The 20,274-nt window shown below is 43.9% G+C and overlaps 2 protein-coding genes across 3 annotated transcripts in view; one reads left to right on the forward strand and one right to left on the reverse strand.

The window, feature by feature from the left end:
• Positions 1-5,607, forward strand: LOC129833713 (small integral membrane protein 22-like). 2 transcript variants are annotated; one of them, XM_055898489.1, is made up of 4 exons: positions 1-479; positions 1,121-1,293; positions 1,410-1,465; positions 4,317-5,607. In XM_055898489.1, exons 2-4 carry the CDS (start codon positions 1,164-1,166, stop codon positions 4,362-4,364), a joined length of 234 nt encoding a protein of 77 aa, XP_055754464.1. In that variant the 5' UTR covers positions 1-479; positions 1,121-1,163; the 3' UTR covers positions 4,365-5,607. The 2 variants fall into 2 exon arrangements, with proteins under 2 accessions (XP_055754464.1, XP_055754465.1); XM_055898490.1 differs by having other exon boundaries at positions 1,151-1,293.
• LOC129833711 (protein rogdi homolog) overlaps positions 4,867-20,274 on the reverse strand; it is a 27,860-nt gene continuing 12,452 nt past the window's right edge. Inside the window, exons 5-11 of the mRNA XM_055898488.1 lie at positions 18,265-18,345; positions 17,570-17,665; positions 15,322-15,420; positions 15,025-15,138; positions 11,109-11,158; positions 8,832-8,958; positions 4,867-8,398 (exon numbers count right to left, since the gene is read on the reverse strand). Of these exons, the coding sequence (XP_055754463.1) occupies positions 8,357-8,398; positions 8,832-8,958; positions 11,109-11,158; positions 15,025-15,138; positions 15,322-15,420; positions 17,570-17,665; positions 18,265-18,345 (609 nt within the window). The 3' untranslated portion in view covers positions 4,867-8,356. The remainder of the gene's footprint in view (positions 8,399-8,831; positions 8,959-11,108; positions 11,159-15,024; positions 15,139-15,321; positions 15,421-17,569; positions 17,666-18,264; positions 18,346-20,274) is intronic.

Genomic DNA, 20,274 nt, shown 5'->3' on the forward strand with positions numbered 1-20,274 from the left:
AACAGCGCCTCATACGGAACTAATATGTTACTACAATACATCATATGACCGCAACTCAACTTTACACAATATTGCTATTCCTTGAATTATGTAAATCAGCTGGTTTACTATAGAAAAAATACATTTATAATTTACTGCAATGAAAACAGAAATGTAGCTATGACAAATCCTAATTTTATATACATGCGTCACACATATGAATTGTTCTGACTTTATTTCCTCAAGTCACATCATAAAAATGTCCTTTGAAAAGACATGGCCAAGAGCAATGGTGGAAATGACTGGCAATATCTCACATCCGGTAAATCCACGATCACGATACACCTTTAGACCTGCTTGGAGGAAATAAAGCAGGATTCAAACGATCTACCCTCGCCCCATGCAAATCAGTGCACAGTGACCCGCACAGCGACAGGTGCGTCAGTCGGGCAGGTACCCGGAAGAAGAGAGAAAAAAACAGGAGCTTGTTCGAGTTACAGGTACAATGAACTTCGGAAAAACATATAGAAACTTGTTTGATTACTACCGAAAATATTAGTTTATTGTATTTGTTTGTGTTCAAGTTATATATATATATATAGGTAATCATGGAATAATCTTTAAAAGTGAAAGTCTGAGGCTGTAGTTCATCAAGATGTTCCAGTCAGTCAAAACATAACGATAATGATGTTGGTCTTGTGTTAAAGAAGTTAAAAGCAAATCTAGTCATTTTTAGATGTAAAATAGAGTCTGTATTTGGCTAGTTGATCTGTATCTCATCGTAGTCTATGTAAAAGTGATCAGAAGAAAAGCACTGTGTCTGGGGCAGAGCAGGTACGCTGAACTCTGATCCATTTCATGAGGGACATTCAAAATGCAGCATGATCTCCAATACAATGAAATGACATAGTTTGGTATATTTTAGGCCTACTTTATAGACCGACATAGTCAGCCAGTCAGGTGCATTGTAATTGTCTAAAGAGAATTACCACAGTCTCTTCTCCCAGTGTGTCCTGTATTAACCCTGACTGCTACAGTTATGGACCAGAGAAACCTTGTAGTCTATATTAGAACCACATCTCTTTTCCCAGTGTGTCCTGTATTTTATAATCATCATAAACCCTATATTGTTCTTCTCCAGTGTGTTAACCCTGACTGAGACTAATTCTAGCCCAGCTATAGCCATGGACCAGAGGAGCCTACAGGCAGAGTTTAAGGATCAGTTTACAGATGTGGTGTCCAGACTGCAGTCTAAACAGCTGTTCCAGTCTGACTGGGACATCGCCTCCTTCGCTGTCTTCTTCATCTTCATCGGTAGGAACACACACGCACACACACACACACACACACACACACACACACACACACACACACACACACACACACACACACACATGTACACAATTGACTGTCCATCTTGATCCTTTCAGGCATGGTTCTGCTGCTTGTTGTCCTGGTTCTGATCCGCTGCTGCTGTGATGAACAGGTAATGTAGCAATCAATCAATAAAATGCAGTGGCCTGTTTCTGTCAGAAATGTGTGGTGTATATAACCTGGTCCCAGATCTGTTGGTATCTATAGCCTGGTCCCAGATCTGTTGGTATCTATAGCCTGGTCCCAGATCTGTTGGTATCTATAGCCTAGTCCCAGATCTGTTGGTATCTATAGCCTGGTCCCAGATCTGTTGGTATCTATAGGCCAGTCTCAGATCTGTTGGTATCTATAGCCTGGTCTCAGATCTGTTGGTATCTATAGCCTGGTCCCAGATCTGGTGCTCTTGTCAACAATGTTTGGTGTGAGTTGGCATGATAGCACACAAACTGGCGTTCAGGCTGTGGTATACAGGCCCACATTTCTGATATGTCAGCCACCCATAGTGTTAATGAGGGAGTTGTATTTATTTGTTGTATATTCCAAGTCAATTCAAAATGAAGCCGTGTCATTCAGACTCCATCCTGTCTTGGTCATTCAGACTCTATCCTGTCTTGGTCATTCAGACTCTATCCTGTCTTGTATCATGGTCATTCAGACTCTATCCTGTCTTGTATCATGGTCATTCAGACTCTATCCTGTCATGTATCATGGTCATTCAGACTCTATCCTGTCATGGTCATTCAGACTCTATCCTTTCATGTATCATTGTCATTCAGACTCTATCCTGTCATGTATCATGGTCATTCAGACTCTATCCTGTCTTGTATCATGGTCATTCAGACTCTATCCTGTCTTGTATCATGGTCATTCAGACTCTATCCTGTCTTGTATCATGGTCATTCAGACTCTATCCTGTCATGTATCATGGTCATTCAGACTCTATCCTGTCATGTATCATGGTCATTCAGACTCTATCCTGTCTTGTATCATGGTCATTCAGACTCTATCCTGTCTTGTATCATGGTCATTCAGACTCTATCCTGTCATGGTCATTCAGACTCTATCCGGTCTTGTGTCATGGTCATTCAGACTCTATCCTGTCTTGTGTCATGGTCATTGACTCTATCCTGTCTTGTATCATGGTCATTCAGACTCTATCCTGTCTTGTATCATGGTCATTCAGACTCTATCCTGTCTTGTGTCATGTTCATTCATACTCTATCCTGTCTTGTGTCATGGCCATTCAGACTCTATCCTGACTTGTATCATGGTCTTTCAGACTCTATCCTGCCTTGTATCATGGTCATTCAGACTCTATCCTGTCTTGTATCATGGTCATTCAGACTCTATCCTGTCTTGTATCATGGTCATTCAGACTCTATCCTGTCTTGTATCATGGTCATTCAGACTCTATCCTGTCTTGTATCATGGTCATTTAGACTCTATCCTGTCTTGTATCATGGTCATTCAGACTCTATCCTGTCTTGTATCATGGTCATTCAGACTCTATCCTATCATGGTCATTCAGACTCTATCCTGTCTTGTATCATGGTCATTCAGACTCTATCCTGTCTTGGTCATTCAGACTCTATCCTGCCTTGTATCATGGTCATTCAGACTCTATCCTGTCTTGTATCATGGTCATTCAGACTCTATCCTGTCTTGTATCATGGTCATTCAGACTCTATCCTGTCTTGTATCATGGTCATTCAGACTCTATCCTGTCTTGTATCATGGTCATTCAGACTCTATCCTGTCATGGTCATTCAGACTCTATCCTGTCTTGTATCATGGTCATTCAGACTCTATCGTGTCATGGTCATTCAGACTCTATCCTGTCATGGTCATTCAGACTCTATCCTGTCATGGTCATTCAGACTCTATCCTGTCTTGTATCATGGTCGTTCACTCTATCCTGTCTTGTATCATGGTCGTTCAGACTCTATCCTGTCTTGTATCATGGTCGTTCAGACTCTATCCTGTCTTGTATCATGGTCGTTCAGACTCTATCCTGTCTTGTATCATGGTCGTTCAGACTCTATCCTGTCTTGTATCATGGTCGTTCAGACTCTATCCTGTCTTGTATCATGGTCGTTCAGACTCTATCCTGTCTTGTATCATGGTCATTCAGACTCTATCCTGTCTTGTATCATGGTCGTTCAGACTCTATCCTGTCTTGTATCATGGTCATTCAGACTCTATCCTGTCTTGTATCATGGTCATTCAGACTCTATCCTGTCTTGTATCATGGTCGTTCAGACTCTATCCTGTCTTGTATCATGGTCGTTCAGACTCTATCCTGTCTTGTATCATGGTCGTTCAGACTCTATCCTGTCTTGTATCATGGTCATTCAGACTCTATCCTGTCTTGTATCATGGTCATTCAGACTCTATCCTGTCTTGTATCATGGTCATTCAGACTCTATCCTGTCTTGTATCATGGTCATTCAGACTCTATCCTGTCTTGTATCATGGTCATTCAGACTCTATCCTGTCTTGTATCATGGTCATTCAGACTCTATCCTGTCTTGTATCATGGTCATTCAGACTCTATCCTGTCATGGTCATTCAGACTCTATCCTGTCATGGTCATTCAGACTCTATCCTGTCTTGTATCATGGTCATTCAGACTCTATCCTGTCTTGTATCATGGTCATTCAGACTCTATCCTGTATAATGGTGAAGACCCATCATTGAGTCATTCACGTCCTACAATAGAGGGTCTGTTTTAGTGAGACCAGTTGTAGCATGGCTGTATCAAGGAGTCTGTGTCAGACAAGTGTTCTCTGTGTTTCCTCTGAATAAAGAGGTCTTGAAAGATACATGATTTCCACTCTCTCTGTGTTTCCTCTGAATAAAGAGGTCTTGAAAGATACATGATTTTCTCTCCTCTCTCTGTGTTTCCTCTGAATAAAGAGGTCTTGAAAGATACATGATTTTCTCTCTCTGTGTTTCCCCAACAGCCTAGAAGACACAAAGTGGGTCATGAAAACTTTGGAATGGAGACCTGAAAGAAACTTGGAAACAGAATTGAAGATTCCACAATGACGACACTTAGAAAATTGATTAGTCCTTTTTATAATTCATTTTATTCATATTTTTAGATGCACTTTATATTTACCTTCTGTGTGCCAAACTAAGAGTTGTATAACTTGTTTTCATTCTGGTTCTATTTACTTTGACGGGTGGAAAATGTTGCACTCCCTGTGGTAACCCGTTTTAGCTGCCGTCTAATGGTGGCAAGTCATTGGAGGTCATATGAACCAGTTTGTTTACTTGTTCCCTGCACGGCTAGCGGTTGTTGCTAGGACGCCAGAAAGGTGAAGACAGTCACTGACTGTCACAACCAGAAGATAAAAGGGCTTTCACTAACGGTTCATGAAAAACTGGGCACCACTCTTTATGTAGTAGAATCAACACGAGTTCACAAAGCCAAAGTTTTGTACTTCGTTTTACGTGTATTTTAAACGTAACTTCTTAAGTGTATGTAATGAGGAATCATAGATATTGTAGTAGTATTGATTCAATGACTTTAATGTAGTTAGTTATATTAACAATAATTCAATGTTGAAACATGTACATCGTATCATTCAAATGATTCAATAATATTTTTTCCTGATTGACTTACCGAACACTCCTGTATAACATCTTTATTGCACAGATAATAAATCATATGGTCCACAACATATACATCTCAAAATAGATTTGAAAACACTTGCAGTAATAATTATTTTTGTTCAGCATTAGAATGGATATTCACTTCACAGGGAATCATCAACGCAAAGTAACAGAAGTGCAAAAATAAACAATTGAATAAATAAAAACATTAGCAAACACATACATTTAAAATTAACTGATACAAGGACGAATAATAGCTTAGCTTCGAGGAGGCATGAATGTTTACCCTTCAAAGCTGGGAATGTCAGTTTTCCTTTATACTTGACATAAAGCGTCATTCCAAGGAATTACAGAGTCAGAAATCTACAAGTTAATATCACTAGGAAGAGTCACGGTAACACTGTTTCCTGTCACAAACGTATACTTCTGCTGAGTAGTGTAGTCTACACAAAATAACAGTATTGTTTACCACAGTATGACAATCTGCTTGACAAATTTTGATTCCAATAACTTTTTCACACTGCTGAGCAAACCAAGCTGGCCTGGTTACTCATTAACCATAGATGCTGGAACCGTGTAGGAGAAGACCGTGTGTGTATCGGTCCCTACCCAAATAAACCATACATTTAAAAAATATCTGAGCTAGTACAGTACATTTTTGGTTGCTATTATAGTGTGAAAAGGGTATAACTATGTGGAGAGGAGGAACGTTAGTATTCAGTAACAAGAGTTTTTCAGACAAACAATAACACAAGCTGATTCATAACGAGGTCCAAGTGGGTACTATACAACAGGGAGGTCCAAGTTGGTACTATACAACAGGGAGGTCCAAGTTGGTACTATACAACAGGGAGGTCCAAGTTAGTTGGTACTATACAACAGGGAGGTCCAAGTTAGTTGGTACTATACAACAGGGAGGTCCAAGTTAGTTGGTACTATACAACAGGGAGGTCCATGTTAGTTGGTACTATACAACAGGGAGGTCCAAGTTAGTTAGTACTATACAACAGGGAGGTCCAAGTTGGTACTATACAACAGGGAGGTCCAAGTTAGTTGGTACTATACAACAGGGAGGTCCAAGTTGGTACTATACAACAGGGAGGTCCAAGTTAGTTGGTACTATACAACAGGGAGGTCCAAGTTAGTTGGTACTATACAACAGGGAGGTCCAAGTTAGTTGGTACTATACAACAGGGAGGTCCAAGTTAGTTGGTACTATACAACAGGGAGGTCCAAGTTAGTTAGTACTATACAACAGGGAGGTCCAAGTTGGTACTATACAACAGGGAGGTCCAAGTTGGTACTATACAACAGGGAGGTCCAAGTTGGTACTATACAACAAGGAGGTCCAAGTTAGTTGGTACTATACAACAGGGAGGTCCAAGTTAGTTGGTACTATACAACAGGGAGGTCCAAGTTGGTACTATACAACAGGGAGGTCCAAGTTGGTACTATACAACAAGGAGGTCCAAGTTAGTTGGTACTATACAACAGGGAGGTCCAAGTTAGTTGGTACTATACAACAGGGAGGTCCAAGTTAGTTGGTACTATACAACAGGGAGGTCCAAGTTGGTACTATACAACAAGGAGGTCCAAGTTAGTACTATACAACAAGGAGGTCCAAGTTAGTTGGTACTATACAGCAAGGAGGTCCAAGTTAGTACTATACAACAAGGAGGTCCAAGTTAGTTGGTACTATACAACAAGGAGGTCCAAGTTAGTTGGTACTATACAACAGGGAGGTCCAAGTTGGTACTATACAACAGGGAGGTCCAAGTTAGTTGGTACTATACAACAGGGAGGTCCAAGTTAGTTGGTACTATACAACAGGGAGGTCCAAGTTAGTTGGTACTATACAACAAAATACAACAGATGACGCACAGAGAGATACATGCACCCAATCCTAAATCAACCCCTAGTCCCTACTTGTCTAGATCAGAATGCAGTGTTTCCCCTAGATTCATTCCCATAGACTTCCAGTCATTGCGCTAACGACCCCCAACTACGGGAAACACTGAATGTATTGGATAGATATAGCAATATGGTAGTAGCTCCACCATATTGCTTAGCCCTATACTTTCTTCACGAGTAGGGAGTGTAGTCTAGAGGTTAGGGTCTAGGGGTTGATTTGGGACTGAATTAAAGCAGCTGTAACACATGGATGGGCCCTAAACCCTGGAATACTAAACACTGGTAATGTATATGGACTTTGATCCGGCTGTTCTCCTGTAAATTATACAAACAAAACCCACTTCAAAATCAGACAATATTTTCAAGACATCCCTTTTATCTGGGTTGGTTGGTGTGAAGGATTTGGACAGAACACTGAGGCATTCTGACGGTCAGCTAGCTGCAGGAGGTTAGAACACCTAGGCATTCTGACGGTCAGCTAGCTGCAGGAGGTTAGAACACCTAGGCATTCTGACGGTCAGCTAGCTGCAGGAGGTTAGAACACCTAGGCATTCTGACGGTCAGCTAGCTGCAGGAGGTTAGAACACCGAGGCATTCTGACGGTCAGCTAGCTGCAGGAGGTTAGAACACCTAGGCATTCTGACGGTCAGCTAGCTGCAGGAGGTTAGAACACCTAGGCATTCTGACGGTCAGCTAGCTGCAGGAGGTTAGAACACCTAGGCATTCTGACGGTCAGCTAGCTGCAGGAGGTTAGAACACCTAGGCATTCTGACGGTCAGCTAGCTGCAGGAGGTTAGAACACCTAGGCATTCTGACGGTCAGCTAGCTGCAGGAGGTTAGAACACCTAGGCATTCTGACGGTCAGCTAGCTGAAGGAGATTAGAACACCTAGGCATTCTGACGGTCAGCTAGCTGCAGGAGGTTAGAACACCTAGGCATTCTGACGTTCAGCTAGCTGCAGGAGGTTAGAACACCTAGGCATTCTGACGGTCAGCTAGCTGCAGGAGGTTAGATCACCTAGGCATTCTGACGGTCAGCTAGCTGCAGGAGGTTAGAACACCGAGGCATTCTGACGGTCAGCTATCTGCAGGAGGTTAGAACACCTAGGCATTCTGACGGTCAGCTAGCTGCAGGAGGTCAGCTAGCTGCAGGAGGTTAGAACACCTAGGCATTCTGACGGTCAGCTAGCTGCAGGAGGTTAGAACACCGAGGCATTCTGACGGTCAGCTAGCTGCAGGAGGTCAGCTAGCTGCAGGAGGTTAGAACACCTAGGCATTCTGACGGTCAGCTAGCTGCAGGAGGTTAGAACACCGAGACATTCTGACGGTCAGCTAGCTGCAGGAGGTTAGAACATCTAGGCATTCTGACGGTCAGCTAGCTGCAGGAGGTTAGAACACCTAGGCATTCTGACGGTCAGCTAGCTGCAGGAGGTTAGATCACCTAGGCATTCTGACGGTCAGCTAGTTGCAGGAGGCTAGAACGGTCGGTAGTTCCAGAAACTAGAGAAGACGGAAATCTAGAAGGAGGAGGAGGAAGAGGAGGAAAATCCAGTTAATGTGTCATGGTAAGCCAATATAATAAAGGCTTTATAATATAGGTCACAAAACAAGTGCCTTGGCTTGGTGTTGTACGTAGGCTTTCAGTGTGACGGTTCTGGGACATACGCCACAACTTCTCTACTTCAGTCGATTTAGACTCTCGTTTCCAATGAGCACCTTTTCATACCATTTACAACTTTTTCACAGAAGCAAAACAGCTCTCCCTGTCTTCTCTTTTCTGAGTCTGACATTTATTTAGTTACGGACACACGAACAAGGTGAATCATCTACTTCATACCAGCTGACCCAGCCTGAATCTATGTAAATACCGCAGCTACTCTTTCACTTCCGTGTATTCTGTGGACCAATGGAGTGTTGAGAAAGTGTCCTGCTGCCACAGACGTCACCCACCTTGTCCTTGAGCTGCTGACAGAGCTGCAGTGAGATGGTGAAGAAGACCAGGGTGTTGTTGAGCCAGGGGACAACACACTCCACCTTGTGAACCTGGCTCACCTCAAACTTAGCATTGTTCAGCTCACTGGGGGAGACAGCAGGGAAAGAGTTCAACAATAAAACAACAAAGCAGTTGGATGTATTGGAAATGGCACTGTATGTTTTAACGTTGGGAACTGTGTGAAAGTATTCAGAAATGGGAGGACCCGGGGTAGACTCAACAAGCATCATTTACTATGCTGCTGACTATTGACAAAAATATATTTTTAAAAACGGTAGTTAGTATTGTTAGAGACACACTAATATCTTCACATCAACAAGGTATGAACGGACATGAAAAGATCCTGTGTGTATTGACCACAGACAACCCCATCTAAACATGATCTAAAGCGTTAGTGACTGACGTGATGTGAAGCGTTAGTGACTGACATGGTGTGAAGCGTTAGTGACTGACATGATGTGAAGCGTTAGTGACTGACATGGTGTGAAGCGTTAGTGACTGACGTGATGTGAAGCGTTAGTGACTGACGTGATGTGAAGCGTTAGTGACTGACATGGTGTGAAGCGTTAGTGACTGACATGATGTGAAGCGTTAGTGACTGACATGGTGTGAAGCGTTAGTGACTGACATGGTGTGAAGCGTTAGTGACTGACGTGATGTGAAGCGTTAGTGACTGACGTGATGTGAAGCGTTAGTGACTGACGTGATGTGAAGCGTTAGTGACTGACGTGGTGTGAAGCGTTAGTGACTGACGTGATGTGAAGCGTTAGTGACTGACGTGATGTGAAGCGTTAGTGACTGACGTGATGTGAAGCGTTAGTGACTGACGTGATGTGAAGCGTTAGTGACTGACGTGATGTGAAGCGTTAGTGACTGACATGGTGTGAAGCGTTAGTGACTGACATGATGTGAAGCGTTAGTGACTGACATGGTGTGAAGCGTTAGTGACTGACGTGATGTGAAGCGTTAGTGACTGACGTGATGTGAAGCGTTAGTGACTGACGTGATGTGAAGCGTTAGTGACTGACGTGATGTGAAGCGTTAGTGACTGACGTGATGTGAAGCGTTAGTGACTGACATGATGTGAAGCGTTAGTGACTGACATGATGTGAAGCGTTAGTGACTGACATGGTGTGAAGCGTTAGTGACTGACATGGTGTGAAGCGTTAGTGACTGACATGGTGTGAAGCGTTAGTGACTGACATGGTGTGAAGCGTTAGTGACTGACATGGTGTGAAGCGTTAGTGACTGACATGGTGTGAAGCGTTAGTGACTGACGTGATGTGAAGCGTTAGTGACTGACGTGATGTGAAGCGTTAGTGACTGACGTGATGTGAAGCGTTAGTGACTGACGTGATGTGAAGCGTTAGTGACTGACATGGTGTGAAGCGTTAGTGACTGACATGGTGTGAAGCGTTAGTGACTGACGTGATGTGAAGCGTTAGTGACTGACGTGATGTGAAGCGTTAGTGACTGACGTGATGTGAAGCGTTAGTGACTGACGTGATGTGAAGCGTTAGTGACTGACGTGATGTGAAGCGTTAGTGACTGACGTGATGTGAAGCGTTAGTGACTGACGTGATGTGAAGCGTTAGTGACTGACGTGATGTGAAGCGTTAGTGACTGACGTGATGTGAAGCGTTAGTGACTGACATGGTGTGAAGCGTTAGTGACTGACATGATGTGAAGCGTTAGTGACTGACGTGATGTGAAGCGTTAGTGACTGACGTGATGTGAAGCGTTAGTGACTGACGTGATGTGAAGCGTTAGTGACTGACGTGATGTGAAGCGTTAGTGACTGACGTGATGTGAAGCGTTAGTGACTGACGTGATGTGAAGCGTTAGTGACTGACGTGATGTGAAGCGTTAGTGACTGACGTGATGTGAAGCGTTAGTGACTGACGTGATGTGAAGCGTTAGTGACTGACGTGATGTGAAGCGTTAGTGACTGACGTGATGTGAAGCGTTAGTGACTGACGTGATGTGAAGCGTTAGTGACTGACGTGATGTGAAGCGTTAGTGACTGACGTGATGTGAAGCGTTAGTGACTGACGTGATGTGAAGCGTTAGTGACTGACGTGATGTGAAGCGTTAGTGACTGACGTGATGTGAAGCGTTAGTGACTGACGTGATGTGAAGCGTTAGTGACTGACGTGATGTGAAGCGTTAGTGACTGACGTGATGTGAAGCGTTAGTGACTGACGTGGTGTTAAGCGTTATCTAACAGAACTTACAACATGGCTCCAGGGTTGTGTAACACAGAGCTTCCAGATGGCCTGAAGTTCTGTTGAAAAACCACAGGGAGACAAACTGATGCATCTTCACAATACCACATGATTACAGAACTAACAGTTGTCATCTTGTTGTGAAGGTTGTCTCAGGGCTGGATTCAGTGAGTGACAAAACTAACAGCTGTCATCTTGTTGTGAAGGTTGTCTCAGGGCTGGATTCAGTGAGTGACAGAACTAACAGCTGTGATCTTGTTGTCTCAGGGCTGGATTCAGTGAGTGACAAAACTAACAGCTGTGATCTTGTTGTCTCAGGGCTGGATTCAGTGAGTGACAGAACTAACAGCTGTGATCTTGGTGTCTCAGGGCTGGATTCAGTGAGTGACAGAACTAACAGCTGTGATCTTGTTGTCTCAGGGCTGGATTCAGTGAGTGACAGAACTAACAGCTGTGATCTTGTTGTGAAAGTTGTCTCAGGGCTGGATTCAGTGAGTGACAAAACTAACAGCTGTGATCTTGTTGTCTCAGGGCTGGATTCAGTGAGTGACAGAACTAACAGCTGTGATCTTGTTGTCTCAGGGCTGGATTCAGTGAGTGACAGAACTAACAGCTGTCATCTTGTTGTCTCGGGGCTGGATTCAGTGAGTGACAGAACTAACAGCTGTGATCTTGTTGTCTCGGGGCTGGATTCAGTGAGTGACAGAACTAACAGCTGTGATCTTGTTGTCTCAGGGCTGGATTCAGTGAGTGACTGAACTACAGCTGTGATCTTGGTGTGAAAGTTGTCTCGGGGCTGGATTCAGTGAGTGACAGAACTACAGCTGTGATCTTGGTGTGAAAGTTGTCTCGGGGCTGGATTCAGTGAGTGACAGAACTATCAGCTGTGATCTTGTTGTGAAAGTTGTCTCAGGGCTGGATTCAGTGAGTGACAGAACTAACAGCTGTGATCTTGTTGTCTCAGGGCTGGATTCAGTGAGTGACAAAACTAACAGCTGTGATCTTGTTGTCTCAGGGCTGGATTCAGTGAGTGACTGAACTAACAGCTGTGATCTTGTTGTCTCAGGGCTGGATTCAGTGAGTGACAGAACTAACAGCTGTGATCTTGTTGTCTCAGGGCTGGATTCAGTGAGTGACAGAACTAACAGCTGTGATCTTGGTGTGAAAGTTGTCTCGGGGCTGGATTCAGTGAGTGACAGAACTAACAGCTGTGATCTTGTTGTGAAAGTTGTCTCAGGGCTGGATTCAGTGAGTGACAAAACTAACAGCTGTGATCTTGTTGTCTCAGGGCTGGATTCAGTGAGTGACAGAACTAACAGCTGTGATCTTGGTGTGAAGGTTGTCTCAGGGCTGGATTCAGTGAGTGACAGAACTAACAGCTGTGATCTTGTTGTCTCAGGGCTGGATTCAGTGAGTGACAGAACTAACAGCTGTCATCTTGTTGTCTCGGGGCTGGATTCAGTGAGTGACAGAACTAACAGCTGTGATCTTGTTGTCTCGGGGCTGGATTCAGTGAGTGACAGAACTAACAGCTGTGATCTTGTTGTCTCAGGGCTGGATTCAGTGAGTGACTGAACTACAGCTGTGATCTTGGTGTGAAAGTTGTCTCGGGGCTGGATTCAGTGAGTGACAGAACTACAGCTGTGATCTTGGTGTGAAAGTTGTCTCGGGGCTGGATTCAGTGAGTGACAGAACTAACAGCTGTGATCTTGTTGTCTCAGGGCTGGATTCAGTGAGTGACAAAACTAACAGCTGTGATCTTGTTGTCTCAGGGCTGGATTCAGTGAGTGACTGAACTAACAGCTGTGATCTTGTTGTCTCAGGGCTGGATTCAGTGAGTGACAGAACTAACAGCTGTGATCTTGTTGTCTCAGGGCTGGATTCAGTGAGTGACAGAACTAACAGCTGTGATCTTGGTGTGAAGGTTGTCTCAGGGCTGGATTCAGTGAGTGACAAAACTAACAGCTGTGATCTTGTTGTCTCAGGGCTGGATTCAGTGAGTGACAGAACTAACAGCTGTGATCTTGTTGTTTCGGGGCTGGATTCAGTGAGTGACAGAACTAACAGCTGTGATCTTGCTGTGAAAGTTGTCTCAGGGCTGGATTCAGTGAGTGACAGAACTAACAGCCGTCATCTTGTTGTCTCGGGGCTGGATTCAGTGAGTGACAGAACTAACAGCTGTGATCTTGTTGTGAAAGTTGTCTCAGGGCTGGATTCAGTGAGTGACAGAACTAACAGCTGTGATCTTGTTGTCTCAGGGCTGGATTCAGTGAGTGACAGAACTAACAGCTGTGATCTTGTTGTCTCAGGGCTGGATTCAGTGAGTGACAAAACTAACAGCTGTGATCTTGTTGTCTCAGGGCTGGATTCAGTGAGTGACTGAACTAACAGCTGTGATCTTGTTGTCTCAGGGCTGGATTCAGTGAGTGACAGAACTAACAGCTGTGATCTTGTTGTCTCAGGGCTGGATTCAGTGAGTGACAGAACTAACAGCTGTGATCTTGGTGTGAAAGTTGTCTCGGGGCTGGATTCAGTGAGTGACAGAACTAACAGCTGTGATCTTGTTGTGAAAGTTGTCTCAGGGCTGGATTCAGTGAGTGACAAAACTAACAGCTGTGATCTTGTTGTCTCAGGGCTGGATTCAGTGAGTGACAGAACTAACAGCTGTGATCTTGGTGTGAAGGTTGTCTCAGGGCTGGATTCAGTGAGTGACAGAACTAACAGCTGTGATCTTGTTGTCTCAGGGCTGGATTCAGTGAGTGACAGAACTAACAGCTGTCATCTTGTTGTCTCGGGGCTGGATTCAGTGAGTGACAGAACTAACAGCTGTGATCTTGTTGTCTCGGGGCTGGATTCAGTGAGTGACAGAACTAACAGCTGTGATCTTGTTGTCTCAGGGCTGGATTCAGTGAGTGACTGAACTACAGCTGTGATCTTGGTGTGAAAGTTGTCTCGGGGCTGGATTCAGTGAGTGACAGAACTACAGCTGTGATCTTGGTGTGAAAGTTGTCTCGGGGCTGGATTCAGTGAGTGACAGAACTAACAGCTGTGATCTTGTTGTCTCAGGGCTGGATTCAGTGAGTGACAAAACTAACAGCTGTGATCTTGTTGTCTCAGGGCTGGATTCAGTGAGTGACTGAACTAACAGCTGTGATCTTGTTGTCTCAGGGCTGGATTCAGTGAGTGACAGAACTAACAGCTGTGATCTTGTTGTCTCAGGGCTGGATTCAGTGAGTGACAGAACTAACAGCTGTGATCTTGGTGTGAAGGTTGTCTCAGGGCTGGATTCAGTGAGTGACAAAACTAACAGCTGTGATCTTGTTGTCTCAGGGCTGGATTCAGTGAGTGACAGAACTAACAGCTGTGATCTTGTTGTTTCGGGGCTGGATTCAGTGAGTGACAGAACTAACAGCTGTGATCTTGCTGTGAAAGTTGTCTCAGGGCTGGATTCAGTGAGTGACAGAACTAACAGCCGTCATCTTGTTGTCTCGGGGCTGGATTCAGTGAGTGACAGAACTAACAGCTGTGATCTTGTTGTGAAAGTTGTCTCAGGGCTGGATTCAGTGAGTGACAGAACTAACAGCTGTGATCTTGTTGTCTCAGGGCTGGATTCAGTGAGTGACAGAACTAACAGCTGTGATCTTGTTGTCTCAGGGCTGGATTCAGTGAGTGACAGAACTAACAGGTGTGATCTTGTTGTCTCAGGACTGGATTCAGTGAGTGACACAACTAACAGCTGTGATCTTGTTGTGAAAGTTGTCTCGGGGCTGGATTCAGTGAGTGACAGAACTAACAGCTGTGATCTTGGTGTGAAAGTTGTCTCGGGGCTGGATTCAGTGAGTGACAGAACTAACAGCTGTGATCTTGTTGTGAAAGTTGTCTCGGGGCTGGATTTGAGCCGCAGACTGTGAATGTGAGTGTGTACCTTGGTGGTGTTGGGCTGCATTGCGTGCAGCTGGTAGACAGTCAGACACAGCTTACTCAGGTTGATATAGAAGTTCACCATCACATCGCCTGGCATTGGAGGAGTGAACATTTTCTGGGGAGAGGGGGGGGGGGGAGGAAGAGAGAGAGAGAGAGAGAGAGAGGGAGGGAGAGAGAGAGAGGGGGAGAAGGAGAAAGAAAAAGAGAGAGGGAGAGAGAGTCATTGTGATGTAAATTACATACAGTAGACGGCGAGACCAGTTTCTCTGCTATGACCTATGACCTATGGCAGACTCACCATGAGGCCGCTAGTGGCCAGCTCCGGCAGGGTCATGGCTGCCGGAGTGGTGAGGCGGTTACGAGCCCTGGTCAGCTGGAGCATCACCGCGTCCATCAGCTACAACAACGACATCATCAACAACAGTGATCAACTAGGAACAAATACAACCTGAGATATAGAGGACATGATCTGGTGAAGAGATGCACTCTGGGATGGAAAAGTTGTTCTAGGTAATGAACAGGTACATGGTGGAGCAAAGTTGTAGACTAATGGTGTGTAGCATATACTAATGGGGTGTGTAGTGTATACTAATGATGTGTAGTGTATACTAATGATGTGTAGTGTATACTAATGATGTGTAGTGTATACTAATGATGTGTAGCGTATACTAATGATGTGTAGCGTATACTAATGATGTGTAGCGTATACTAATGATGTGCAGCGTAGACTAATGGTGTGCAGCGTAGACTAATGGTGTGCAGCGTAGACTAATGGTGTGCAGCGTAGACTAATGGTGTGCAGCGTAGACTAATGGTGTGCAGCGTAGACTAATGGTGTGCAGCGTAGACTAATGGTGTGCAGCGTAGACTAATGGTGTGCAGCGTAGACTAATGGTGTGCAGCGTAGACTAATGGTGTGCAGCGTAGACTAATGGTGTGCAGCGTAGACTAATGGTGTGCAGCGTAGACTAATGGTGTGCAGCGTAGACTAATGGTGTGCAGCGTAGACTAATGGTGTGCAGCGTAGACTAATGGTGTGCAGCGTAGACTGATGGTGTGCAGCGTAGACTGATGGTGTGCAGCGTAGACTGATGGTGTGCAGCGTAGACTGATGGTGTGCAGCGTAGACTGATGGTGTGCAGCGTAGACTGATGGTGTGCAGCGTAGACTGATGGTGTGCAGCGTAGACTGATGGTGTGCAGCGTAGACTGATGGTGTGCAGCGTAGACTGATGGTGTGCAGCGTAGACTGATGGTGTGCAGCGTAGACTGATGGTGTGCAGCGTAGACTGATGGTGTGCAGCGTAGACTGATGGTGTGCAGCGTAGACTGATGGTGTGCAGCGTAGACTGATGGTGTGCAGCGTAGACTAATGGTGTGCAGCGTAGACTAATGGTGTGCAGCGTAGACTAATGGTGTGCAGCGTAGACTAATGGTGTGCAGCGTAGACTAATGGTGTGCAGCGTAGACTAATGGTGTGCAGCGTAGACTAATGGTGTGCAGCGTAGACTAATGGTGTGCAGCGTAGACTAATGGTGTGCAGCGTAGACTAATGGTGTGCAGCGTAGACTAATGGTGTGCAGCGTAGACTAATGGTGTGCAGCGTAGACTAATGGTGTGCAGCGTAGACTAATGGTGTGCAGCGTAGACTAATGGTGTGCAGCGTAGACTAATGGTGTGCAGCGTAGACTAATGGTGTGCAGCGTAGACTAATGGTGTGCAGCGTAGACTAATGGTGTGCAGCGTAGACTAATGGTGTGCAGCGTAGACTAATGGTGTGTAGCGTAGACTAATGGTGTGTAGCGTAGACTAATGGTGTGTAGCGTAGACTAATGGTGTGCAGCGTAGACTAATGGTGTGCAGCGTAGACTAATGGTGTGCAGCGTGGACTAATGGTGTGCAGCGTAGACTAATGGTGTGCAGCGTAGACTAATGGTGTGCAGCGTAGACTAATGGTGTGCAGCGTAGACTAATGGTGTGTAGCGTAGACTAATGGTGTGTAGCGTAGACTAATGGTGTGTAGCGTAGACTAATGGTGTGTAGCGTAGACTAATGGTGTGCAGCGTAGACTAATGGTGTGCAGCGTAGACTAATGGTGTGCAGCGTGGACTAATGGTGTGCAGCGTAGACTAATGGTGTGCAGCGTAGACTAATGGTGTGCAGCGTAGACTAATGGTGTGCAGCGTAGACTAATGGTGTGTAGCGTAGACTAATGGTGTGTAGCGTAGACTAATGGTGTGTAGCGTAGACTAATGGTGTGTAGCGTAGACTAATGGTGTGTAGCGTAGACTGATGGTGTGTAGTGTAGACATAGAAAATAGAGGAAAACCACTTCCCTGATAGCTCTGTTATATCTGTTAGCTCCGCTATGACACAGAAAGCAGTTTATTTCTGACAGTAATTATCAGTGTTTTCCCTGGTGGAAACTAACCTCATTACCCTCAGCCCCAGTCTTAAAGTGGTAGCTGTGTGTGTGTGTGTGTGTGTGTGTGTGTGTGTGTGTGTGTGTGTGTGTGTGTGTGTGTGTGTGTGTGTGTGTGTTCCTACCTTGTTGACCTCAGCCCCAGTCTTAAAGTGGTAGCTCTCATCTCTACCACTCAGCAGCTGCAGAGCCTGATTCACATGGTTCCTAGCATCCTGGATCTGAGGGAGAGACGGGGACAGAGTCAGTATTATTAGATCTGAGACAGGGACAGAGTCAGTATTATTAGATCTGAGGGACAGAGTCAGTATTATTAGATCTGAGGGACAGAGTCAGTATTATTAGATCTGAGGGACAGAGTCAGTATTATTAGATCTGAGGGACAGAGTCAGTATTATTAGATCTGAGGGACAGAGTCAGTATTATTAGATCTGAGGGAATTTAGGAATGTGGCCAGGTTGGGTATTTCACCATGACACCAGGGTGTACACCCCTACTCGGACATTAAATGCTATGGGATTTTGAATGACCACAGAGAGTCAGGACACTTTAACGTCGCCCTACGCAGGGCAATGTCCCCAAATGTAATCAAGGTTTGAAATGATTATGTTTTAGTCTAATATTATATCTGTTCAGGCTTCTTGCGGTCAATTTGCAGTCTACTAATTATTTGTTTTATTATGTTCTGATCCCCGACCATCATCTTTTAAGAAAAAGTTGTGACTGAATCTAGTTGAGGATCCTTGGTTTAGAGGCATTTCACTGTACTTGTGCACATGACATGACAACTTGACCCCCCCCCCCCCCCCTCCTACAGTACCTGTTGTAATTTCCACTGCTTATCATCCCTGAATGTGAAATGCATCGCATGGTTGCTTTTAGCAGTTTTCAGATTGATGTCCTGTGAAGACAAAGGGTGAACATTACAGAACCTGACATTGTAACATGTTCTCTACTAAAACACATTACAGAACCTGACATTGTAACATGTTCTCTCTACTAAAACACATTACAGAACCTGACATTGTAACATGTTCTCTGTACTAAAACACATTACAGACAGAACCTGACATAGTAACATGTTCTCTCCTAAAACACATTACAGAACCTGACATTGTAACATGTTCTCTGTACTAAAACACATTACAGACAGAACCTGACATAGTAACATGTTCTCTCTACTAAAACACATTACAGAACCTGACATTGTAACATGTTCTCTACTAAAACCCATTACAGAACCTGACATTGTAACATGTTCTCTACTAAAACACATTACAGAACCTGACATAGTAACATGTTCTCTCTACTAAAACCCATTACAGAACCTGACATAGTAACATGTTCTCTCCTAAAACACATTACAGAACCTGACATTGTAACATGTTCTCTGTACTAAAACACATTACAGACAGAACCTGACATAGTAACATGTTCTCTCTACTAAAACACATTACAGAACCTGACATTGTAACATGTTCTCTACTAAAACCCATTACAGAACCTGACATAGTAACATGTTCTCTACTAAAACCCATTACAGAACCTGACATTGTAACATGTTCTCTACTAAAACACAATACAGAACCTGACATAGTAACATGTTCTCTCTACTAAAACCCATTACAGAACCTGACATTGTAACATGTTCTCTCCTAAAACACATTACAGAACCTGACATTGTAACATGTTCTCTACTAAAACACATTACAGACAGAACCTGACATTGTAACATGTTCTCTACTAAAACCCATTACAGAACCTGACATTGTAACATGTTCTCTACTAAAACACATTACAGAACCTGACATAGTAACATGTTCTCTCTACTAAAACACATTACAGAACCTGACATTGTAACATGTTCTCTACTAAAACCCATTACAGAACCTGACATTGTAACATGTTCTCTACTAAAACCCATTACAGACAGAACCTGACATTGTAACATGTTCTCTACTAAAACCCATTACAGACAGAACCTGACATTGTAACATGTTCTCTACTAAAACACATTACAGAACCTGACATTGTAACATGTTCTCTACTAAAACACATTACAGAACCTGACATTGTAACATGTTCTCTACTAAAACCCATTACAGAACCTGACATTGTAACATGTTCTCTACTAAAACCCATTACAGAACCTGACATTGTAACATGTTCTCTCTACTAAAACACATTACAGACAGAACCTGACATTGTAACATGTTCTCTACTAAAACCCATTACAGAACCTGACATTGTAACATGTTCTCTGTACTAAAACCCATTACAGAACCTGACATTGTAACATGTTCTCTCTACTAAAACACATTACAGACAGAACCTGACATTGTAACATGTTCTCTACTAAAACCCATTACAGAACCTGACATTGTAACATGTTCTCTACTAAAACCCATTACAGAACCTGACATTGTAACATGTTCTCTACTAAAACACATTACAGAACCTGACATTGTAACATGTTCTCTACTAAAACACATTACAGAACCTGACATTGTAACATGTTCTCTCTACTAAAACACATTACAGACAGAACCTGACATTGTAACATGTTCTCTACTAAAACCCATTACAGAACCTGACATTGTAACATGTTCTCTGTACTAAAACCCATTACAGACAGAACCTGACATTGTAACATGTTCTCTCTACTAAAACACAATACAGACAGAACCTGACATTGTAACATGTTCTCTACTAAAACCCATTACAGAACCTGACATTGTAACATGTTCTCTCTACTAAAACACAATACAGAACCTGACATTGTAACATGTTCTCTACTAAAACACATTACAGACAGAACCTGACATTGTAA

This window comes from Salvelinus fontinalis, chromosome 34 (assembly GCF_029448725.1).
Source record: "Salvelinus fontinalis isolate EN_2023a chromosome 34, ASM2944872v1, whole genome shotgun sequence".
NCBI lineage: Eukaryota > Metazoa > Chordata > Actinopteri > Salmoniformes > Salmonidae > Salvelinus > Salvelinus fontinalis.